The sequence below is a fragment of the Mustela nivalis genome (genome assembly GCF_964662115.1).
Source record: "Mustela nivalis genome assembly, chromosome: 10".
NCBI lineage: Eukaryota > Metazoa > Chordata > Mammalia > Carnivora > Mustelidae > Mustela > Mustela nivalis.
The window spans coordinates 20,516,837-20,540,993 of record NC_139029.1 but is presented as its reverse complement, the minus strand read 5'-3'; the positions used below and the strand labels follow the sequence as shown (position 1 = coordinate 20,540,993).

Here is a 24,157-nt window from a genome sequence, read left to right as displayed (position 1 = left end):
CTACCGGGAAGCAGGTTGAATGTTGGTCCCTTCTCTGTGCAGTTTGCAGAGTTCTGTCAGGCCTGCAGCAAACCCACAAATCCTTGGCCCTCCACACGGACAACCGTAAACTGAAGAATCCAAAACCAGGCGGAGGGCAAGAGCCACGAGCAGCCCCACGGTGACCAGCTCACTTCAGTTCACGAATCGGAAATGTGGCCGCGTGCACTCTGTCCCTCGTAGAAAACGTTCCCAAACCTCAGACCCTGCCCAGAACCCATGTCACAATTTCCTCTCCCTGGCTCCTGTCCCTGTCGTGCCTCCCGACCCAAACTGCTGCCCCTCCAACTTGCCTCGTCAGAAGGAGACCAGAAGAGAATATGAGAACCCTCACGGAGAGTTTCTGGGTCTTGGAAGGCTGGAGTAGGGACAAAAGTTAAATGTCTTCTATGTGCTGACAAAGGAGTATTTTACCAAATTTCTCAAAGTCATAGATAGCTTAAGAGAAAAACATGTTAAGTCTGGAAGAACAAACATCAGGGACCCAGCCATGTTTCAAACAAGAGTCATTTAAAAAAATTTATAATCAACACCTTTCCTATTACTACTTTCAAGATATCATCTTCCAGAAGTTTGGGGGTTATTTTTTCCATATTCTTTAATAATCCCAGGAGGTTCCCAGGTAGTCCTGCATAGTTTACCAGTTTGAAGGTGGTAAACTATGCCGTTTGGGTCTTTTTTTGCAAGAAGTAACCTTGGTCATGTAGTGATCCAATATGATTTTCAAAATCAGCGTCCTGAAACGTTTGTCGCTCTTTGGCAATCTGTGGAAGTTGATGACATTGAAATCCTCAGCATCTTTGTTTGGTTGGTTCCTCTCTGCGTTCTGACCTTGCTTGGGCCTCTGTTGGATGAATCAGAGATCCCAGGTGCCTAGTAGTGACTGGTGAGCCTTGTAACCATTGGCTCTGTTTCTAGAGTTCAAGGTAAAAATCTTGAGGAATCGTAACAGCTTCCATGGATGGCTTTGGCTGGAACGTACTGCCAAGCAAAACCAGTGTACTTTCGCAATCGCTGGTAGAGACTGGATCCTGGGTTTCTCCAGGAACCACCTTTCATCTTTCTCATAATGTTTTATCAGAAACCACTTCAAGTCCAGAAGTATTTGAATCTTGACGATTCATACCGAGCTGCCACGGTTCTCTGCTTTCCAGGTCTTCACGCAATCACATGTGCAGACAGTAAGGGGTCATGGTTCTCATTTGGAGTGTACCAGCCTGAAGACCAAGTCAAATCTGGACAGCAACGTGCTCCCCCTTTCTAAATTCTCAGAAGCCACTGGTCTTTCATTTATGAGCAAACTCTGTACCCACCATGGGACTCTAACTCACAACCCCAAGATCAAGGGTTGCATGCTCTCCCGATGGAGCCCGCCAGGCGCCCCACAGCTTGTCTTTATTGTCGTGTCCTGCAACCGGACTTGGAGCAGCAATCCCGGAAGTCCCTGCAGGGAGGCCACACAACCACCCCAGCCTCGTCGCTTTGCTGCTGCCTTACTTCTAACAAGACTTCGTGTTGATTGTCCTATCTTCTCAGGTTCACCTATTCCACAAATGCTTTGATCACCAAGTAGAAGGGCACCAGCTTCCAAAGCAAAATCTCTAGAGGAACAAGGTACCGAAAGAGTTACCCATCAACCACAAACACAGGCCTCCTGGAGCAAGGCTGCATGCCGCTGGGGGGTCGGGCTCCTTCTCACGCCTGCATCACCAACTGCAAGGACGGAGGGGGATCCTCCAATCCAAATTCTGTTTTTGTCATCTGCCTATGTCTGGCTTCTCCCAAAAGTGCCACGGCCCGACCTGCTTTAACAAGTCCATGAGCGGGGGCACCTGGCAGACTCACTCAGAAGAGCGTGTGGCTGTTGACCTTGGGGTTGTGAGTTCGAGCCCCACTCTGGGTGTAGAGATTATTTAAATGAATAAAACTTTAAAAAAAAAGTTCATGAGCAAAAATGACAGGGCAAAGCAGGTTGACAATGAGTTTAAAAAGGCTTTCAGCTTTAATCTCTCGGAGGGCATAAAGATCTTTAGGAAAGACCCCATCAATGCTCCATGCTTACATCCATCCTCAGAAGCCTTGGTTTTCTAGCTTTTACTCTTGCTAACATAATCTCCTCCAATGTGCTAAAGGAACATGCATTTGTCATTATTTCCCGAACCTTATTTGGCATCTGAGACTTCGACAACTCGCCTTCTTCAATTCATCCAGTCCCATGCTACCAAATCTTATTCTGTTTGAATGCAGTCTTCCCATTGGTTCCAGAAATCGTCAGAGCTCTGTATTTATCCCAGTCCTCTCCATGAATCATCTTAAAAGGGAAACACATTTGCAAGAGTGTCTGACTAAAACAACAGCTGCAAATGACCAAAAAAACCTCAAAACTGGCTGTGGTTAAAGATCTGGTTAGAGTTCCTTACAATGCAATCAACAAGGAAATTTGGTTACTTTTGTGACACATAACACTTTTTTTTAAGTTTTTTTATTGTTTGTTTGTTTTGACAGAGAGAGACACAGAGAGAGAGGGAACACAAGCACAGGGAAGCTGGAGAGGGAGAAGCAGGCTCTCCGCTGAGCAGGGGGCCCGACGCCAGGCTCGAACCCAGGACCCTGGGATCATGACCTGAGCCGAAGGCTGACACTTAACGACTGAGCCACCCAGGCGCCCCAACACATAACACTTTAATAATCAGAATTACAGGTGATGACTTTATAACAGGGCATATCAAAACCTGAGGAATTCTGGAATAGTTACAACATCCACCCACGCAATATTCTATCAGAACGTTTATTACCGCTTATTTCAATGCTTTCCATGGAGTTGGACACACCATATAAGCCCAATTAGTAAGCAAACAAAGCATAACATTTCATTTACAAGGTTGAATTTTGGGAAATTTGTCAGAAATATCAGGACATTTTAAAGCACACGACTAAATCGGATTACAGATCATTACAAAATTAATACTTAATGATCCATTTCGCTAAAGTAGCAGTAAGGGATTCTAAAGGCAAATACAAGGGTTATATGGTTGTTAGTATTCTTAGCTCTTTCAATATTGAGAAGATTCAACTTTAAGTAATCAAAGACCTAATAAGGGCAAAACATGGAAACTTTGTTTTTCTAGGAAGATGACATTACAGATAAAGAAAAACCTTTGTTCACAATGTCTTATTAAGAGTAGATCAATAATTATAAAAAACAACGTTTTAAAGATTTTATTTTTAAGTAATCTCTATACCCAATGTGGGGCTTGACCTCACAACCCCAAGATCAAGAGTCTCGTGCTCCACCGACTGAGCCAGGCAGGTGCCCCTGAATATCATTTTAACAGAGAGAAAAACAATAAATTCCAATCTTATATCAGTATGCTTCTGATGGCAAAGCTCATTCATTCCAAAGAGATGAATTTTGTTTATTTGGGTTTTGGGGAGGGGAGCAGTGGGAGAGGGAGAGAGAGAATCCCAAGCAGGCCCCATGCTCTGTGCAGAGCCCAGCAGAGCCCAGCATGGGGCTCATCTTACGACCCTGACATCATGATGAGCCAAAATCAAGGTCAGATGCTCACGCGACTGAGCCACCCAAACACCCCTATTTGTTTAGGGGTTTTGTTTTGTTTTGTGCGAGAGAGAGAGAGAGAGAGAGCGAGCAGGGAGGGAGAGCAGAGGGATAAGAAGAAGCAGGCTTCCCCCTGTACAGGGAGCCTGATGTGGGACTTGTTCCCAGGACTCCTGGATCACGACCTGAGCCAGAGGCAGATGCTTAACCAACTGAGCCACCCAGGTGCCCAGTTTTAAAGTAAACTCTAATTAAAAGTGGTGTTTGAACTCATGACCCTGAGATCCACAGTTGCCTGCCCCACCAACTGAGCCAGCCAGGCACCCCAATAATAAGATGAATTTTTTAAAAAAAATTAAGCAGTCCCTCCTTTTCCCCTTCCCGTCATCTCCCATATGGATATATACTTATTTTCTTAAGATCTGTTTATTTATTTTTAAGATTTTATTTATTTGCCAGAGAGTGTGCTTACAAGCAGGGGGAGCAGCAGGCAGAGGGAGAAGCAAGTTCCCTACTGAGCAGGGAGCCCCATGTGGGATTCGATCCTAGGACTCTGCGATCATGACCTGAGCCGAAGGCAGACACTTAAGTGACTGAACCACCCAGGCATACCTTGTTTACCTATTGTAGAGAGAAAGAGAGAGACTCTTCAAGAGACCCTGCACTGAGTGCAAAGTTCAACTTAGAGCTCAGTCCCAGGACCCCAAGATCATGACCCAAGCCCAAATCAAGAGTTGGACACTTCATCAACTGTGCTACCCAGGCAGCCGGATATATTATTCCTGAGACAAGAACATACAGGGCGTTGCAAGGATCTGAGTTCCTGCGGGTACTGGAATGTCCTGACCAGAATCCCCACCAGGAACGAAGGGCTCTCTGCTGCCGAGAAGCTGCCAGCCGTCCTCAGCAGCTGGATGCCACCCCTGACGGCCTTGACTGAAGACAGCTGCCTTGTCAAGGTCATGCCCTCTTCCCAGGTGGTCACATCCAATGACTATCAATAGGAGGGTATAAAAAGTCCAGCCCTTTGCCCCAACTTACGACGGTTCTGAAGGGTAATCTAAGTTTTGGAACCCCAGAGAATCAGCGAAGGCTTCTGTGGGTGTGGGATGCGGCTCCTCGGTCTACCTGGGCCCGCGCTCTTTTCCATCTTTCCCTCCCCCGGGAGCCCATCCCTCCTTAACAAGCTTTCCATCCCGATCTCCCTAACCATTCTCAGTCCCAAGCACAACACATTCCCTTCCAAAGACGCTTTCTCACAAACCTACAACTAGGCTTTTTACGTTCAGATTTCGTCCTACGTTCTCCCTCTTTAAATAACCAATCTCACTTTCTTTGCATCAAGTTGTTTCTCTTATTTCTAGTAGTCATGATTACGTTTATTCTTAGTTCTTAAAAACCTTAGTTTCTACGGAACAGTAGTCATGGTGAGCTGTGGTGTTCATTTTCTGTGACTAGGAGCCAAACAGATAAACCTATGATGCCTAGTAATGGTTTACATCTGTTTCTTCTCCACAATTATCTGTAGATTCCCCCATAAAACTATGAGACACTAGACAAAGTTGTACCATTTTTTTTCCCCTTTCCCAACAAATTTTGCTGCAGAGATGACCTGAACCTGCGGACTCACAGTAAACACAGAACAGAAGTTTTCCATCTAATGTTAACAATCCTAACAACATGTTCATTTTCATTCAACCAATGAGCTTAAATTAGCTTTAATGTCAAATATCTTCCCAGATCACGGGAACTGGAATCTTAGAATGCACAATTCTTTTTTTTTTTTCAAAGATTTTATTTATTAATTTGACAGAGAGAAATCACTAGTAGACGGAGAGGCAGCCAGAGAGAGAGAGGGAAGCAGGCTCTCTGCTGAGCAGAGAGCCCGATGCGGACTCGATCCCAGGACTCTGAGATCATGACCTGAGCCGAAGGCAGCGGCTTAATCCACTGAGCCACCCAGGCGCCCCAGAATGCACAATTCTTACAGGTACTTGTCTTTAAACCAACTAAATATCAGAGCTCTTCCACAAATTAATTTTAGCAGCCCCATCCAGAGGTAGAGAAGATAGCTCACATTTACAACGTACGTGGACACACGAATATGGAAGCGAGATGCAAACATAATCTTAAAGCCCCAAATTTCCGAACACGTTATGCTTCATGGATTCATTCATTGATCATTTTTCTTCAGAGTCTAATGAATTATTGTGGCCAAGCAGGGCAGCAAAAAGAGATGGCCCAATTTTGGAGAACACAGCCCCATGGACTGCATTCAGGAGTCAAACTGGCATTTCCGAGTTTCCCATTAGAAAACAGCCCGTTTTACCCAAAGCTGCAGCGACACAGACCCCCACCCCCACCCCCAAAGCCTCGAGCGGCGGTGGGGACGTCCGGGTCTCACCGGCTGATCCAAGGCGCTTCCCGGTCCGCGTTTGCTTAAGCAAGAAAAGGAAGTGAGGAGCTCGCAGACCCCCTAATGACCAGCCACCCGAGGGGAGGCCGAAATCGAGGAAAGCCCAACCAAACGGGAGGAAGGAAGAGCTGAGATGTGCTCACCGAGGGAGGTCTGTCCAAGGCGGCGCCACGAACATTGTCCTTGTCGCCAGCGCGGAGTTAGTTCGGCGCTGAAGGCTGGTGGCCCCCGTCGGGGTGGGGCCCCGGGGCCGTCCCCAGGCGGTCAGAGCGCGGCACTCCCGGCCCGGCGGGGCCCCGGCGGCCTCCCTGCAGGAGCGAGCGGCAGGGGCGTCGGAGGGCAAGTGGGAAGGTCCGGGGGCCGAGCTGCAGCTGTGCCCATGAGGCCTGACACCTGCGCGTCCTGGTCTCACCCGCACCGGGCCGCCTCCTTTCCCCGGGCGGAAGCCAGAGGACCTGCCTGGACCGCGAGCAAGAACCCCGGCGCCTGGGGGTGGGGGCGGAAGGGAGTCCTGGTGCCCGCAGCCTCCGCGCAGGGGACACGGGCTGCGCCTCCCAGACGCCACCTGTTGCTGGCCGGTCTTGAGGAGGATTTAAAAGATGAACCAGACACGGGCTAGTCTCCGAGAAGCTTCAGCGAGTTACAGAGGGCTTCGCCGTCCACGCTAGCTTCCAAAGAAACAGAAATCAGTCCTAGCTCGGGACAGAGACAGGAGGCGAGCCCCCCCACCCCCCCACCCCGGCCTGGGTGTGGCTCCAGGGCCCAGGAGCAGCTGGGCCCCCTGGGGGGGTAGGTGCACAGGCCAGAAGCCCCGCGTCGCTGTCCTAGTCACAGCCTCCAACTAGAAGCACTTCCGGAGTGGGCCCCATAGGGACCTGGAGAAGCCGTGGCACATCTATGGCACCAGGGCAACCCACAGGTGGAGCGAGCAGGTCACAGCCACCCGAGGCCACACAGGGACCACACAAACAGCCCCACCCTCATGGGCACAGACTTGAATCCCACGAATATAAGCTTTTCAAACAGCCACACTAAACTGTCGCTGTTTAAACAACTGCGCTATAGTATTACAAGTTGTGTGTGCTTTGGGCCGGAGGAGCAAGGGGCCTGGGGCCTCCTGGGGCGCGGGCCGCCTTCTACTTTTTGCCCGGTGGTGACAACAGGGGACGCTGCCTCCTGCAAGTTGACTGAGCTGGACCATCAGGTGTCCCCGCTTTCCCAGAAGTGTATTATACTCAGCCCAGCCCAAGGCAAGTGGGGATTTAATCAGTTCCTATCAGAACCCAAATCCCTTACTACCTGAGACAGATGGAGTACTTATCTGCAAGTCTCACTTTCCAGGAGCCCCTGGTGTTTCTTAAGAGAGTCTATTCAGAACCTCGGGGAACGTTCCTGAAGAAATGCAAATTAGAATCCCCATAACCTTGAGTTACACCTGGCCTTCAATATGGAACCTGCAGCACAACTGTGATCATGACCTGTGGCCAGAAATCTCCAAAAAGAAGAGGAAGTCTGGAGGTTGCTGGGCTTGGACCCCCGACTGCTGTCCCCCTGAGGGACCGACACAAAGGAACTAGCTCCAAGCACCAAGGTGTTTACCAGGGCGGTGGCGTACAGAAGTGGACGGACAGGCCACCCACAAGATACCCACTCAAGCCAGCCTCCGAAGTCCGCTGGGGCCACTCGCAGCCCCCACAGGGATGTGCAGTCCCCTCCCCCATTCTGGAATTTATTTCCATGAAAAGTCTCACAAAGGCTTGGATATTACATATCATTTACTGAAGCAACTTCATTGGGAAGACTGGAATTACTGGAAAGGAAATGAAAAATTCATGACCACACCCATCAGGGACAGTCGTGTGCTGTCATTTTTGTCCTTTAGCTGCCAGGAAGTTGACTGTAGATTCTTTCAATGATCCCTCAGGCATCCTAAGGCTTTCTCTTGAGCATTTCTTGGTGAGAGATTTGAGGAGCCTCTTGGAGCATCATCAATGGTTCTTCCAAACCCAGAATCTGTGCGGGACCCAACAGCGTGGCTGGTGCCTGGCAGCCCCACAGGGATGCCTCGGTCTAGTTACTGGGGACACTGGGGTCTCTGTGAAGACCCTGCCAGGACCTGTGACTGTCCGAGGACATCTTCTCCTTGTCCTTTTGGCTACTATTTATTTTTTAAAAAGGTTTTATTTATTTGACAGGCAGAGATCACAAGTAGGCAGAGAGGGAGGCAGAGAGGAGGAAGCAGGCTCCCCGCTGAGCAGAGACCCTGATGCGGGGCTGGATCCCAGGATCCTGGGACCATGACCTGAGCCGAAGGCAGAGGCTTTAACCCACTGAACCACCCAGGTGCTCCCTTGGTTACTACTTCTTACTAGAATCTCTCTTCGTACCAGAATAAGACGTGAGATTCCTGCAAAATGTCAGTAGGACGCCAAGTGATTGAGCTAATTCGGACCCAGCCCCGACTCCACCCGGCCGTGGAGGGGGGCTGACACCTCCTGAGGTCCGGGCACTGTCCCAGTCTTAGAGGAGGACACAAGGATTATAGGCAGGACAGGACCCTTGCTACCTTCTTGCTGTGTGACCCTGGACAAATTATTTAACCCTGGGTCACAGTTTACCATCTGTAAAATAAGGACAGTGATTCGTATCCCCATCTCCCAGTTCTGTGTGGAGGCTCAGGGGTCAGAGAGACCTGGCCTTGAGCGCTGCCACGGAGCGGGAGGCACCTGCTGGAACCCACGGCAGCTGGCAGCCTCCTTGGTCTCCTGGTGGCCAACACGAGCTGATTCAGATGCCATGGGGTTCTGGCTGCTCCCTGCCTGTCAGGCAAGTGCAGGGTGGGAGCTCGCCGGGTCTGGTCCCCTTTGCAGGGGTCCTGTGATCATCGCAAACATCCCAGGATTGTAACGTGTCTGATAAAAAAGCAAACTTCTATAGGCTTAGGCTGGATACCCAAGCTAGGGGCTGGTCTAGGCAAGCTTGGGGTTGAGGGGCACCGCAGAGTCAGGGGCAGGTAACCCAGGGCCAGCATTTGAGTTTATATCAAGCAGTCTTGGGGCCCAGCCCAGTTCTGTCACTTACCATTTGTGCCTCAGTTTCCTGTGCTGCGGACACGGAAGCCCGTGTTCCAGCAGCGCCATGAAGGGGCTTCCACGCGGGGTAAATGTGACTCCCCCCACACCCCACCGGGTTTTGTCCCGCGCACCCGGCCTCCCTAGGCCGAGTCCTTTCTGTCCGAGGGAGGCCTGTTAGCCTGGATGGGGCCCCGGGGAGCACACGTGCGCTCCCAGGATCTCCGGATGGGGACTGGGCCCGGCTTCTCCGCTGCAAACGCGGCGGCTGCGCACAGGAAAGAGAGGTGCGCGGGCGGGCTGGACGGGGGCTGCGCGGGCGCAGGTGCAGGGCCTCGCCGCCAGGTGGCGCCAACGCAGACCTCCGCCGAGCCCCGCCTGCGCCCAGGCTTCTGCGAGGCAGCCCACCCCCGACCCGCACCCCGGCACCCAGCGGTGTCTCTGGCGTCCTTCCCGCCGCCCACCCGCCTCCAGGCCTGGGTACACAGCCCTGGAACTGCAGTCCTGCCTCTCCGAAATGGGGAAAGGCCAAAGGGGGAGACATGATGCATGATCAAGCTGTGTGACCTTGGGCACGTCACTCACCTTCCATGTGCCTTCTTACTTTGACTTTACAAAGTACTTTATTCAAGATCTGGAAGCTGGCATTTGACTCCATGATATCGACAGAACTGGGACCAGCCCAGGGTGGCAGGGTCGCGATGGGAGGAACGACCACATAGTCGGAGAGACTGAGAGTTGCTCTCTGCAGGGCTGGGTGCGGACAGCGGGGGCCTCAGGCTTCTCTTGGCACAATCGAAGGAGGGAAGATGGCTGACCAGCATGCCACCAACTCTGGGGCTCCCTTGCCGCCAGGAGCCTGCTCTGGAGGATTCTCACCATGACTCCCAGTCTCCAGAGGGGCCAGCCTCTACTCCCCCACTGCCTCATCACCAGTTTGGCTTGTCACCAAATAGAGGAGCCCCATCCCTGTGGTATCTAGCAAGCACTTCTCATTGTCTCCCAATACCCATTTCCTAGCCTCTCTTTGGGCTGGGTGTGGCCCACAATCTTCTTCTAACCACTGGGAAGGGAGCATGGATGTGTGCATAGGGGGCTGTTCTTTACAAGGAGTGGGGAGCACAGTCCCCTTTCCCAGCCCTATTCTCCTTGGTTGGTCCCCAAACTCAGGGAGGAGGGCCAGAGAGCATCTTCAACCACAAAGACAAGGTGGGTGGCCACACGTCCGGGAGGGCAGAGCATCAAGATGGAAGGAGCCTGGGTCCTTAATGCCAGGGGCCTCCCTTGACTCGAGACGGTTCAGGCTCCAGCTAGAAAGTGAAAGAGAAATTTTGTCTTGTTTCATGTCACTTGAAATTCTTACACTCTCCTCTGGCAACATCAGCCAGGCCCATCACTCTGTCACTGAGCTTGAACATCAGAGTTAGCTCCCATTGAGCGGGAACTTCCTCTTTCCACGCAGGCCATGCTAGTGGCTGTCCTCGCGGGCTGTCTACACTGCATGACGAAGCACGCCACAAACTCAGATTCCTTATTGGTGTTCACGTGGCCCCTGTGGGCTGTTGCCACTCTGCTGCGTCCCGAGGCACATCTCTCTGCCCCGTGGTGCTGTTCTCCTACCTTGGTGGGGGGAGGGAGCGACATGGGGACGTAATGCTCTCAGCTGAGGTTTTTCCTATCCTGTGGTTCTTGCTGTGAGCGCTTCCTGAAAAAAAGGGGAAGCAGATCTTTGCGGGTAAACCACAGGTTCAGTCTCTTGTTGGACAGTCGTGCCGTGGCTGAGGCCATAGTGGGGTAGGCATGTGCCCTAGTCACATTCCTGGCCAGCAGCCCTACTCTAAGGGCTTGGCAAATCACCCAGCTCCCAAGGTCCTATCCCCCCCCCCAACCCCACCAAGGCTGGCAGTCACTTGTAGGGATCTGTCACCCTGTCCCAAGCATCTGAATTGACATTTCCCGCCCCGTCTCCTTTGGACCGTATGACGGAGGCTTCTCCTTCCTGTTTGGGCCAGGGATAGCCACCTGCTCCCTGCTGAGCCAATGAGAATATTCAAGAAGTTCAAAAAGAACACAGAGATGAAGCAAAATCTTAGAGCGAAGTTAAAGGCAGCATTGATAATAGTGACAGCCCAGGCAGCCTTGTGCGCAGGCTCCGGGAGCACCTGGTGAGCACCGAAGCCTCACGAGCCTGTGACCCAGGCCACTGGCCTGTAGTCAGAGGAAGACATGGAGGCTCAGAGGCTCAGAGATGGTCCCGAGGTTATTTGGGTACGTGTCGCTTTTGCAATTGACCCCCTGAATCGGGCATTCAGTCCTCTCCTGCCCCATCCCCTGCCATCCCCACTGCCCTTCCTCCCAACGACTCCCTAATTCCCTCCGGGCTGCTTCCCACCCAGCAACTTCTGCCCCGTGTTCTTTCCAAGCCGTCACTCAAACAGCCTCTCTGCCAGGAAGCTCCCGACTCCGTGGTGCCCTGGGCACCCAGCCCTCAGCACAGCCCGGAGACCATGTGTGGTGCCCCTCTTCCAAGCAGAGCAGCCCTGCTAGAGTAGGACCAGCCTCGGGGGGCACCCCGGAGTTGCGCTGGGCCCTCTTATGTTCCCAGAGCTCTTGGAGTGGGGGCCTTACAGCGCCTCTCCATTCTACAGAGCAGGAGAAGGAGGGCTCAGGAAGACCGAAGTCTCTTCACTGGGTCACACAGCTAGTAAGTGGCCAGCACGCAGGTCAGGCCTTAGTCTCGGGGGTCCCAGGGGATGGCACAAAGCAAGAGAGCTGGGAAGGGTCAGTGTGGGAGGGGGCCAGAACCAGAGGACCTGGGCGGCAGCGGGCTGCTCTCTCCCCCCCACCCCCGCCATGGCCACGGGCTGCCTGGTGCTCCTCCACAGGGGGCAAGCCTCCCCAGCTCCTCAGGCTCCTGGGGGGCCTGGGGCCCCATGTCCTGCACCTTCTCTCCATGCTCTTGGAGAAACTATTACAGGTGCCGTGTTCACAGTTTGTAAAGTTCTTCCCCAGGTACATAGCAATCAGGCGACCCTCCTGCTTCAGAATCTCCCATGGCTCCCAGGGCCAGAGGGCTGAACCTTACATCCTGGGCCTGGGGTTTAAGGAACTCTGAAGTCAGGCCTGAGCCCTTCCTCCGATTCCCGGCTCCCTCTCCGGCACCTGAATTCCGCCCCAGCTTCCAGGCTGTCCACCTGCTCTTCCTGCTGCCTGGGTCCCCCTCTGCAGCCTGGGTAACTCTTCTGATCCTGAGACCCAGTGGGAAGGCCACGGCCCCCTCCTCCAGGAAGTCCTCCCTGCTGCCTGGCCCCCACATGGAGTCAGCTGTCACTTTCTCAGCCTTTGGTGGATGGTCCATTCACTTCACCCCTTGAAGCATATGGATGGGGCCCAGGGGTCCTCTCTGGTCCCCAGAGGAGGTGACTGAAGACAGACAATCAGTAGCCTCACTTTCACGTTTTCTAGGAGAGGAAACTGATGGGCAAGAACCAGTCGAAGGCCAGAAAAGCTCCAGTGCCACTGTGTTTCCTGTGGAGTTCCCTCCTCATTAGAGGACTTGGCATGCCTTGCTACCATGTGTCCCCATTTTGCAGAAGAGGAAATGGACATAAGGGGAAACAGAGACCAGGGACTTGACCACAGTCACAGGGCTAGTGAGACATAGTGTAACAAAGCATGGGTGACAAGGGGTGATCGTGTCACCTCCCTCTCAGGGTTGTCTTGCACACTTAGGAAGGTAACAGGTATGGAGGGGTTGGAGCCAAGAGGAGCTTGACAAGACAGCGACTTCCTACTGTCATCCCTCCCCTAGGGACGTAGGCAGGAGGCTGGCTTTGCCCTGTCCCCCAGGAGGGTCTCATCTCCTTGGCCTTCCCAGTGTCACCTAGGCTCGGCTCCGTCTCTTCTCTGGGCTTGGGAGAGCCACAAAGATGGGGAGTTCATTCTTCCCAAGAGATTTGCCAGTCCCGTAGACACCAAGGAAGCCATTGCCTGGCTCAGAGTTTCTACGGGTGGGGAGATGGACTTGGGGTTCCCATCCCAACAATCCCCGAAGCCTGAGCCCAGGGTGGGGGCCTGTAACTGTGCAGCCTGAAGCCCCACTCTGTCATTCATTGGCTGGGTCACCCCGGTCAAGTCACTGTGCCTCTCTGGATGTCGGTTTGTCCCTATAAAATGAGGTATTGGAATTGGGGTTCTGGATTCTACTTGCCAGTCATTTCTTATTGAATCAGCCCACCAGTTTTCCTGTGAAGGACCCATTCGAGAGGCAGGAGCACCGAGGGATTCCTGTGATGGGCCCAAAGTCACCCAGTGAATGGGCAGTAGAATCAAAACTGGGTCTCGGGGTCAAGCTCTCTCCTCTCCACTGGCTTCAGGAATCTTGGCTGAGGCTGTGGTCTTACTGGGCTGGGACGCCATGGGCATTCAGCTGTGTCCTCTGAGTGCTTCTGGGACAGCTCAAAGACAAGGATGGTTTTAGAAACCCCTGGGGCTCGGGCAGGAAATCCGGGGCAGCCCAGACCCAGCCAGCAGGGCTGTTCCTAAACCGGAGATGAGAGAAGATGAGCTCCCAGGCCTGCTCGCTGTGGCCCCGGGGGGAGCTGTGACATGCAGGAGATGACAGCTGCTCTCTCCCCGTCGTGGCTTTTGGAGAGGACATGGAGCCTCAAGTAGGCAGGGACCTCAGGGTCCCTGTGCTCGGTTCTCTGCCTCCCCAGAGAAGCTTGGGGGAGAAATGTCAGCCACGTTGGTCCCGGGGGTCCTCTCGTCCAGGTCCCTCCTGGTGCAGAAACAAAGGAGTCCGTGTCACACAGAGGCAGATCCCACGTGGAACCGATGTCCCAGTATTAAGGCCACTGGCTTCCCACACACCTGTGAGTGCACAGGGCGCAACCAAGCAGGCCCCATGACGCTCCCTCTGTGGAAGGAGAGCGCCCTTACCAGCCTGGCTGTGTGTCTGCCGGCAGAGCTCCATGTCTCTGAGCCACTTTCCTCTTCTGTAAACTGGGCCTATCACTGGCCTCCCAGAGCTCTTGAGAGGAGCAAGTGGGCTTATATCGAGGAAAAGAGGACCTTTCTCTCCACCACCCCAGATAAACCCAGGGGAGGTTTCTGCAACTCCCCAATACCATCTTCTGTGCCCCAAAACCTGGGGTCAGAGGAGGGACCGGCTGTTTGGTGGGCAGTCACTCTGTGCGAGATACTGAGCATCTGTGCTCTCATCTAAACTTCCAAATGACACAGTGAGGTATTTTCCCCCCTTTTTTTGTGCAGATGGGGAAACTGAGACTGGGGGCTGAGTCCTTTCCTGCTGTCTGGGCTGGAGCCCCAGAGGTGCACATCAGCAGAAGACACAGGCCAGGGGAGGGCCAGGGCTCAGGGAGGGGTAGCACAGACCTAGTCCTCCACTCAGAGCTCACCACCAGGGGGACAGAGGACCTAGGCTCAAAGCCCAAACACTGATTTCAGTTCTGTGAGCAGGGCCGCTAAGGAGACACTCCAGGGAGGGTATCTAATGGAGGGATCGGGAGGGGCGAGGCTGACGAACCCTGGGGCCCCACAGAAGGCACAGAAACGGTCTGGAGGGCAGGAAGGAACCAAGGGGTTGATCGGGAGTGGGAATTCCTGGCAGCAGTCAAGGCAGGGGCCAAGCCCCAAGGCCAGAGCACAGATACAGGGATGGGAACAAGTTCAGCTACCAGTGGGGAGGGGTGGGGGCCAGGAGCCAGTTTGTGCAGATGAGAAGGGATTTTAAACTCCATTTGGACAATTCTGGGGAGCCACTGGGGGGTTTAAGCGAATGGGTGATTGGTTTAGATCCAGGGTAGAAAGATGGTTTGTGCCTCTGTGGCCCTGGGGCAGGAGAAGGCCGCTAATTGGGGATTCAAACAGGGGGGTCCACAGGACTTGAAGGATTGGAGGGAGGGGGGATGGGGTAGAGGAAGGAACCTAAGGTGACCCCTGGTGCTGAGGGCAGGGGGCAGTGGGGCCCTTTACAGGGTGGGGAACAGGAAGGGTAGGAATGGGCCATGATCACCGGGAGCAGGGACATTGCTGGGGAGGTGACTGGTTGCTGAAAGTGAGGATGGGCTTGTGGGCCCAGGCCGGCAGAGCCCCAACATCAGAGGAGGGCAGAGGAGGCCCAGAGGAAGAAAAGTCAGGAGGGGCAGACAGGAAGAGCACGGGGTAAATGCCAGGGCAGGTGGAGTGACGGGAGACTGCCAGAGCTCTAGCCACGGGTTGGTGTCCCCAGGAAAAGCAGCCACGGTGGATAGGGCTGCAGACCATGTTGGGTGGGAGTCGCGCGAGCGGTGGGTGGGGGGTGTGGAGGGGCCAAAGTGCGGGAATAGAGGGAGCGCAGGGTCGACTGGGGGTCTCGAGCGAAGGAGGTGGCAGGAGGGAGGCCACCGCCTCAGGGGAGCTCCAGCCACAGCCCAGGCGCAGAGCGAGGGGAGTTCTCTCCGGAGCTGGGCCGCAGGAGCCTCAGTCTCAGGGGCGGCAGGAAGGCGACCCCGGCCTGGCTCTGCGACCTTACCCGACCCCAGGCTAGGCCCCATTTGCTTTGCGGGGCGCCGGTACCCTCACGGTGGATCCCCCAGGAGGCTCCGCCCCCAGGGGTGACCTCGGTCGCTCCCGGGATGCCTGTCCCCGAGGGCTGAGCAAGGAGATCCTGGGGCGCTGAGGCCACCCCCAGTATTCTCGGCCGAGAGGGGTTCGAGGACTAGCCGTGCTGTGTGGCGTCCTGCGAGGTGGGATGGCCCAGACCGGCTACTTCCTCGAGCTTCCCCCCTCCCTGCCCGGGGCGTACAGCCGGGTCTCATTACTGCCCATCCCCCAGCCCCGCGGGCCGGGGGGTCTCGGCGGCGGAGGGGGGGGAGGGGCGGGTTATAATCAATCCCAGGCCGGAAATTCCTCCCGAGGGGCCCGGCTGGGAGCCTGGCCTGCCGCCCGCTCCAGCGCTCCTCCTCCTCCGAGCCCGCCCCCCGCATCATGGAAACTGGGCCGCCAGCCGACCCCCTCGCTCAGCTCCGCATTCCTGCCTCGGGGGGCGGGCAGGGCTCGAGAGCTGGGCGGCCCCGTCAGGCCCGCGGCGGGGGGCGCCCCCAGTGCCTCAGAGTTGGGGGCTGGCGCCACCTCCCCACTCCAGATGGGGCGCATCTTCTCAGGGGCGCTAGGGAGGCCAGCGGGACCCGTGACACTCCGTTAGACTCCCTCAGCTCCGAGAGCCGGCTGAGCCCCACCGCCTCCACCCCTGCTCCGGGCTTCTATTCACTGGGCGTTCGGGGGGTTACCGGGCTGCGCCCCGTGTGGTGTGCCCGCCCCCCAACGCCGGGTTTTCGCTTCTTACGAGGCGGACACCGTTAAGCCCATTTTCCAGGTGAAGGCTCTGAGGATCATGGAGGGAAAGGCTCGGGGACGGGCGGAGCAGGAACCCGGCCGCCTCCTCCGGGCAGCTCCCCGGACGGCGCGGGGCAGCAGTGGGCTCTCAGACACCCCCGCGAGTCCTCTCCAGGACACCTGGAATGAGGGGCTGTGACTGGCGCGGGAGGGCGTGCGGACTTTGAAAATCCAGTCTGCGCGCTCGCTGCGGAGCCGGGTAGGGCTCTCCAGCTCCGGGTCTCAGTTTACCCACGTGGGAAGAAGGCGCCCTCCCAAGCCTCTGCGAACAACATAAGCCGGGGACTCGGGCCCCCAGATCCTCCGAGTCACCAGGCGAGCACACAGCGCTTACCTGCGACCCTCAGACCTGAGCTGCCGCCTGCTTCCAGCGGTGGGGCCTGGCGGGGGCCTGGCCAGCCAGATCCCGGGGCTCCGGGGGGCGGGGCTTGGGCGGTGCCGGGCGGGGCCTGAGAAGGGGGTGGGGCCAGGGGGGCCAAGATTCCGCGGAGACAGCGGCAGTGCCGGGATCCGCGGCGCGCGGACTCGGACCGGGACCCGCCGTGGCGCTGCGGCGCCAGGTGAGCGAAACTAGGACCCCGGGCTCGCCCTCCACTTTCCTCAACTTTTTGTTTGGTCCCCTCCCTCCGGAAAGGCCCTGGGGGGCGGGAGCCCGGTTCTCCCTTTCCCCGGGACAGAGTGTGGGCGCGCGGGGAGGCGGGACCCCAGAGTGCGAGGGACCCGGCCCAGAGCAACTTCCCGCGGCCTGAGACCTTGAGATTGTGGCTCCAAGTTTCTTTTTCTTGAGGTCCCCAGCGTGGACCCATGCCCTCCAGAGTCTCGGGGTCTCTATGTGTGTGCCCATCTCTCCGCATGCCTCCGCCTCCCTCCTCACAGGGACGCGTAGGGCTCCAGGCGACCTTTCCGGGGTTGGCGCTGGGGCACCAGCTCCGGCCTGGGGCGCCGTGGTCACTTCAGCGGTTAAGGGCCGGGAAAAAGGCTCCACACTCAGAGACGACTTGGAAACGGCCCTTGCCTCCTCCCAGGACTCTCCCGTGGCCGTGCCGGGAAGCGCAAAGCGTGGGCTAGGGTCCGCAGGCCCGGCGTCGGGTCCCGGAGGAGCCCCCTCCTCGTGTGACCCCGGCAGGCTCCTCTGTCTTTCTGGGCCGCAGTTTCCATCTGTGAAAATCAGGCTTTGGACGCAGTAGACTGTGCGGCTCCGTGCTAGGCCCTGGGCCTTCCGCACTCCTGTCGGAGGAGGGATGGGGTGTCGTGCCTTGAGCTTCGGGGGTGCGGATGGGGAGTGAGTGGGGTAGCAAGGCCTCCTTCCTGGGGCCTCGGCACGGATTCCAGCGCGGAAGCTGTTTAGAAACCAGACAGGGGTAGTAAAGACGCACCACTGGACAGCGAGGTCCTAGCACTCCTCGCCTGCGGCCCAGGGCGCCCGGGTGGGGACCCCCGTTTCCTCCCACACCCTCCCTTCGGTGGGGGCCACACCACACACAGCCCAGTTACTCCTTACCCGGCCCGGCTACAGTTCTTAGGCCACAGGTCGGGAAGGGCTGAAGCCAGGCGGCCCAAACTGGGGCGGCCTGAGGTGCTGGGGCGGTGCTGCTCGGTCCGGGACGCGGGCCACTGAGGCCTCGGGTGGAGGAGGCCGGAAAGGAGGACAGGCGGCGGGAAAGGGGGATGATTCATCCCGAGGAGCTCGAATTGGAAACGCTGCAACCTGGGAACAGCCTTGCCCGGGCCGACGGGAGAGCTGGGGGGAACTCTCCCTGCAGGGCCCCCTGCCCAGCGCCTGCAGCCCCCTGCCCCCGGCCCCCTGCCCTGGCCACTGCCCGGACGCTGGGGGAGGGGAGGCCTCTTCAACTAGGACTTGAAAGCCATCCTGGGCAAAGTCTGCCGCTGGTCGTGGTCAGAACGGTCTTCCCGGAGTCTAGCTCAAGTCTCTCCTGCTGCAGCTTCAGTGCAGGCTGAGGAGGTCTGAAAGGAGGGGGCGGGCAGGAAGAGGCTGGAGTCACCCCCTCCTTCCTACGCTGCGGTATGTAAAGCGCAGTAGGGGGGAGGTGGGGCCCGCGAGCGACCCCAGCGGACCCGGGCGGTCGGAGCTCCTTTACTACCCTCCCTCCTTTACTACGGTGCACCCACGTGCGGGGGTGAGGTCGATCCCGGGCTGGACTTACCCTGGAGACGCCACTGCCGGGGGCCCGCACACCTCCCGAGGCCCGGGATCTGAGGGCTGGCGAAGAGGGTGCAGGCGGCCGGAGCCCCGCAGCGGAGGATGCGCCAGGTAGCAGCCCGAGCCCCCCTCCCTCCTCTCCGCCCGCGGGTCCGGCCAACTCCGGCTTCTGCCGCGCGTCCCTGGCTCGGAGCTGCGCTGCGGAAAACCCGAGCGGGGGCGGCTCCCCGCCTCGCAGCCCGGGAAAATCCGGGGGTGGCCGCCAGGGATCTCCAAGCGGCCTGGGCGAGGCAGCCCGATCTTGCCTCCCATATTTGGGCCCCCAATCTGGCGCTTCGACCCTAGGCCCGTCGGTTTAGTCCTTGCCTCCCCTCTCTCCGCAGAGCGCCCAGACGACGGCAAGATGACCGCCGGGAGCCCCGGAGACTTCGGAGAGGTGCGGAGGAGCCCCGAGGGCCGCGTCTCCCGCCTGGGCCGCCGCCTGGGCCGCCGCCGGCGCCCGCGCTCCCCGCCGGAGCCTCTGCGGGTGCGGGCACGGCTGCGGCTGCGCTCGCCGTCGGGGGCGTTTGCAGCGCTGGGGGCGCTCGTGGTGCTGGTGGGCATGGGCATCGCCGTAGCCGGCTACTGGCCTCACCGCGCCGGGGCCCCAGGGCCACGCGCTGCCAATGCCAGCGCGCCCCCCCTGAGCGAGCTGCGACGCGAGGGTCGCGGCGCCGGCCGGGGCCACGGCCCGCACGAGCGGCTGCGGCTCCTTGGGCCCGTGGTCATGGGCGTCGGCCTGTTCGTGTTCATCTGCGCCAACACGCTGCTCTACGAGAACCGCGACCTGGAGACGCGACGGCTTCGCCAGGGGGTGCTGCGGGCTCAGGCGCTCCGGCCGCCTGACGGCCCTGGCTGGGACTGCGCTCTCCTTCCCAGCCCCGGACCCAGGACTCCCCGAGCCATAGGCTGCACAGAGCCAGAAAGTTGGGACCTGTCCCCGCGTCGGGGTACCTCACCCGTTCCATCAGTGCGGAGTCTGCGTTCAGAGCCTGCGAATCCTCGCTTGGGGTTACCTGCCCTGCTCAACAGTTACCCGCTGAAGGGCCCGGGGCTGCCTCCACCCTGGGGTCCACGGACCCAGACTGGCCATGTAATTATTACCGTGCAGCCCTCTGGTTCCTGCATCGAACATTCCAAGTCTCTGGATCTGGGCCTTGGGGAGCTTCTGCTTGGGGCCTCAGCGCCTCGAGACTGTGCTCACGGGAGCTGGCCCCGGCTGGACCGCCTCAGCCTGGGGGGCTATGCCAAGTTGGAAGGAGGAGGGGACTTGGGAGCCCGGGTTTGAAGAGCAGAGGACAGCCTGCTAGGAGGCTGCCGCACGGACCGTGGTAACAGGACCAGAAGTCCCAACGTCTAGTAGATGCATCAGTCACTTCCCAGACTGGAGATGGATGCTCTGGCCCCAGCAGTTGCTAAGGCATCCTGACTTGCATGTCGGCAGAGAAATGCCAACTGCACAAGGGTTCAATCAGCTGGAGAGAATGTGTTTTCACGTGGAGTCTGGAGGCCAGCATGACTTGGCCTCGGGAATTCTTTAAGCCTCCAAAAGTGGCCTTAGCCTTGGACAGGTACCTAAAGGGGCTGGAGGTCCAGGCTGGGGTGATTGGGAGATGCTGGTGGTGTCTCAGCAGACCCAGAGTGGTGGGCAAGGACCCCTAAGACTTGGAAGGTAGGTTGGTTGGCATGTGACAGGCTGGGCCAGGCTCCCTCCACCGTGGCATCAGTTGCAGGGTCGGGGGAGATGAGCAATGAAGTAGATTTGAGACCCTCCACTGCCATCTGGGATGGGGACTGAGACTTTAACTCCCACCACCTCAGCCCCTCCGTCCCCTCAGTCATGCAGGGTACACCCCACTAGGGCTACACTACTGCCAAAGCCTTCCTCCTGAGGGTCCGGCCCCTTCCTCAACAGGTCTGAGAAGCCCCCTTCTCTCCTTTGTCGTGGCCTGTGCAAAATTTCCCCCAGCTGGCAAAAAGCATCCGCCAGTTCTACTTTTCTACAACGTGGAAGCTGCATCTGGGCCATTGTGGGTAGCTTACTTTAGAAAAGGGTCTTTTCTAGGGTCAAATATTTGGGTCTCCCTTACCCATGTTGAATTTTCCCCAGATTGCTGGTAGGAGAAAAGGACTTTAAAGGTTGATCAACTCTCACAGATTCAGTACTGGGTTTGTTTTTTGTTTTGTTTTGTTTTCTTTGTTTATTGAAAAATGCAACACAAGAAGCAAGACCAAACACATATCTAAACACTACACCACTTCTCTTACTACAAAAGGCCAAAACAGCAGACTAATTATTGCCTTTTTAATCTAAGGATTTTGCCAATTTGATTCTGCTGCCATAGTTCCTATTTTGTCAAGAAATGTAAACAACTACTTGATATGATTCATGATTTTTTAAAAAATTTACAAAGCTCCTTCATTTTTGTCACCAAAATAATACATTTGAGAGAGATTTGTAAAAACCACCAGCCTGGGGCAGACATCCTGGGCAGATCTTTCCAAGGAGCATTCCTTGATGTTGGTCAGGCCGAAGCTCTGGTTCCACTTCCCAGGGTAGACCGGGGCCCCTCCCCCTAGGGTGCCATGCAGAGCCTGCAATTGGTGGGGGGGCCTGGGCGGGCAGGAGAAGAGGCCCTGAGAGGTCCCTGCAGCCAGGTTCTGTGGGCCCTTGGCTTAGAAATTCAGGTCCTGCTTGGTGGGTGGGTGGGTAGGTGGGTGGCAGAGACCTCATGTGGCTTGGAGGAAGTCTTTACTTCTCAAGTGGAATAAAAATAAAATTGCAGTGAGAGTTGTCACTGTGGTGTGTCTGAGTCACTTCAGGAAAACGGCTGCCAAGTCTCTGACCCTGGAAATGAAGCTCTCTCCTCCCTTCTTCACCATTTCCACCTGGACAGAATCTGTTTTTCTTCACACGCGCGCACGCACACACACACACACACACACACACACACACACACAACTGCAGGAAGAAAAAAAAAATCCAAACAATTGTCAAAGTCCCAGATCTGTTCCCAGAGAGGGAGGATAGGGGAAGAAGCTTGGAAGGACATCCTCTTCCTAGCTTTTCCAAGTTGTGGCTTCTCAGCACTGCAAGGGCATTTGAGATCTTCTGGCCCAGTTTACAGTCAAGGAAGCAGAGGAGAAGCACCGTGAGCTGGTGACAAAGCCAAGGGGGCGTGCAGGCCCCCATCAGCGGTGCGGACAGGAACACCAGCGTGGACAGCGGATAACTCGGTGGGCGCTCTTCCTCACCCCCACCCTCTCATTCCACAGCTGTCAGCTCTGGGAGCTGGGAGCTCTTTCAGCAGGACAGCTGGCCGCGGGAAAGCAAGCTCACGTTACATGCTATTTGATGTGAGCTGGATTCCGAACCTCACCACCACCCCTGGCAGCACAGGCCAGGCTTAGGCACCAACAAGCCAGCCCCATCATTTCGGACCCTATGCCCACAGGCCAGAAGTCTGCTCCTGAGACAGGACAGTCCTTTCTCCCAGGCCTGTCACACGTCCCACCTGAACTCTTCCTGTCCCTCTCCAGAGAGCTGCCTTGTGGTTAGTAACAGGCTCACATAAGTACTAAATGAAAAATGCACACATCTGAAATCAGTTCAAACCAACCGACTTTGTCTAGAAGACTCAGCCAGTAGAGGCTTTGGACACATACGGCTGGCCCCCACTGTGGGGACCAGAGGTTTTACACTTCTCTCACTCATGCCTCCTGAGCCCAGAGACTGCTGACTGTGACCCACTGTCTAGCTCATGAAGTTCACTTCTGTCCCACCATAAGATTCTAAGAACTTCCAGGCAGATGTGTTTGTGGGAAGCCAGCTGGAAGACTTGGGAAGCACTATTGAATAAAAAGGCCCCCAGATCAACCAGTAATGGTGGAACTGGGCTCATCGGTCAGTCCCATTTCCAAAACTAAGGGAAAAAAAGTTAGAAGTAAAATAAACCCACAACCCACCACAAAGATCAAGCCTATAACACCTGACAGACCTCAGATGGAGAGTGGGAATGAGCAGAGCTGGTGTTGGTGCTGCCTAGCATGTGGGGTTTTGAGGGAAGGATGGCCCCTAAAAGCCAATTCCCTTGCTCCCTGCCTCCCTTGCTGCAGGCAGGTACCGGTCAGGAGAAGAAAGGTCAAGGAACACAACCTCCTCTCTGAGTCATATTTCCAATCATCACAGGGTTAAAGAAAAAGGTCCAGGGTTGGTCACCTGGAAATACTTCTTAGTGGGATCTGACTGAGGTAAACACCATTCCCCTGTGTGAAGTGCACATTCCCAGAACTAGAAAGCCTTTTTTTTTTTTTAAACCTCATCAACTTTCCTTACTCAAATCATCACTAAAATTGTGCCATTAGAGCTTTTGGCCAAAAGTGCCTATTTTTCTGTGAGTTTTGGTCTCCTGAGATGGGAGGTGGGGGGAGTACTTAGCAGAGCCACTGCTTCTGACGAGGTTAAAGGGGAAGGGAGGGCAGGAGGGTGAAGGCCACAGATTTGTTCGAACATTCACAGTATCAGATATATCTGGAACAACTTCTTGTGTCTTTGATCTAAAGAAGCTCCAAAAGAAAGAACAGGAGGAAAGAAGGAAAAACAACACTACATTCTTAGCAGAGATCTCTGCCTCACCAATACCACCCTCAACAAAAGGACAGGGATGTCTCCCTGCGGCGTGTGGATCAGGAAAGCTGCCCTGCTTCACATGGTAAAGTCACATCATTGGCTCTGAGAAAGGGCTGGTTCACAAAGTTTCTGCCGACATCGAAAGGGTATAAAAGTAGGGGAGGAGCAGGGAAGCCCCGTTAAGCTGACTTTGGCCCCCAACACAGCTGACAGAGCCTCTGGAGGATTTCCCCAAGAACTCTGTAGACCTGTCAGTATCTGGGTTGGAAGTAAATGGGGAGAGGCTAGGTTGAAATGGTTACAAACCACCCCATTAAAAAAACACAAAGCTCTTTAAAAACAGTCCGCAGAGTGAAAAGTTGAACAATCTCTGGTATCACAATATAGAAAAAGGTATTAAAAGAATCAGCAACATCTAGAAGACTCTCTGGGTATAAACCCCAAATAGAAAACAAAGTTAATTTTCTGGTGGTTTATAGCAATTTTGAAAGCCTGAAGTCTGACTGTTGCAGGTAAGCTTCTTTATCAATAATTTTGCTGGTTTTCTTGTGGATGGGAGACAGGCAGGGAGTTGGGGTAGGATAGTTCCTTTCCTAGAGGAGAGAAAGCAAACTTTTAAAATTCTGCAAAGGAAGACAGCCACCCCATCCCAGTGCCAAGTTCTTGTGGTCCCAGGTGCCAGGCAGGGCCCGAGCCGTCGTACTGAGGAGCCCAGTCCTCCCTGGTGATTGATGGCTTCCTGAGTCATTTGTAAACTATGTCTAGGCATAAATTTCTCTGGATTTCTGGCTCCCCAAAAGCAGCTATGCTGCTTCCATTTCTCAAGTCTGGCCTCTGAGCTTCA

The 24,157-nt window shown here is 55.8% G+C and overlaps 2 protein-coding genes and 1 long non-coding RNA gene across 30 annotated transcripts in view; 1 reads left to right on the top strand and 2 right to left on the bottom strand.

Annotated features, from left to right (window-relative positions):
• Positions 1–4,027: 4,027 nt before the first annotated feature.
• LOC309841654 lies at positions 4,028–16,905 on the bottom strand. 2 transcript variants are annotated; one of them, XR_014299223.1, is made up of 4 exons: positions 16,818–16,905; positions 9,671–13,865; positions 6,158–6,682; positions 4,028–4,219 (listed from the first exon to the last, which is right to left on the bottom strand). It is a non-coding gene; the product is annotated as an uncharacterized lncRNA (long non-coding RNA). The 2 variants fall into 2 exon arrangements; XR_014299224.1 differs by lacking the exon at positions 4,028–4,219 and having other exon boundaries at positions 6,028–6,682.
• On the top strand, positions 14,122–21,481 carry TMEM200B (transmembrane protein 200B). 3 transcript variants are annotated; one of them, XM_082684918.1, is made up of 2 exons: positions 14,122–16,682; positions 19,028–21,481. In XM_082684918.1, the coding sequence occupies exon 2, from the start codon at positions 19,048–19,050 to the stop codon at positions 19,969–19,971; it is 924 nt and encodes a 307-aa protein (XP_082541044.1). In that variant the 5' UTR covers positions 14,122–16,682; positions 19,028–19,047; the 3' UTR covers positions 19,972–21,481. The 3 variants fall into 3 exon arrangements, with proteins under 3 accessions (XP_082541044.1, XP_082541045.1, XP_082541043.1); XM_082684919.1 differs by lacking the exon at positions 14,122–16,682 and adding an exon at positions 16,885–17,043; XM_082684917.1 differs by lacking the exon at positions 14,122–16,682 and adding an exon at positions 18,443–18,755.
• Positions 20,854–24,157, bottom strand: part of EPB41 (erythrocyte membrane protein band 4.1) — a 189,916-nt gene continuing 186,612 nt past the window's right edge. For all 25 annotated transcript variants that reach the window (XM_082684772.1, XM_082684755.1, XM_082684762.1 and 22 more), the window contains one exon: positions 20,854–23,906. The gene's annotated coding sequence lies outside the window, so the exon portion shown is untranslated. The remainder of the gene's footprint in view (positions 23,907–24,157) is intronic.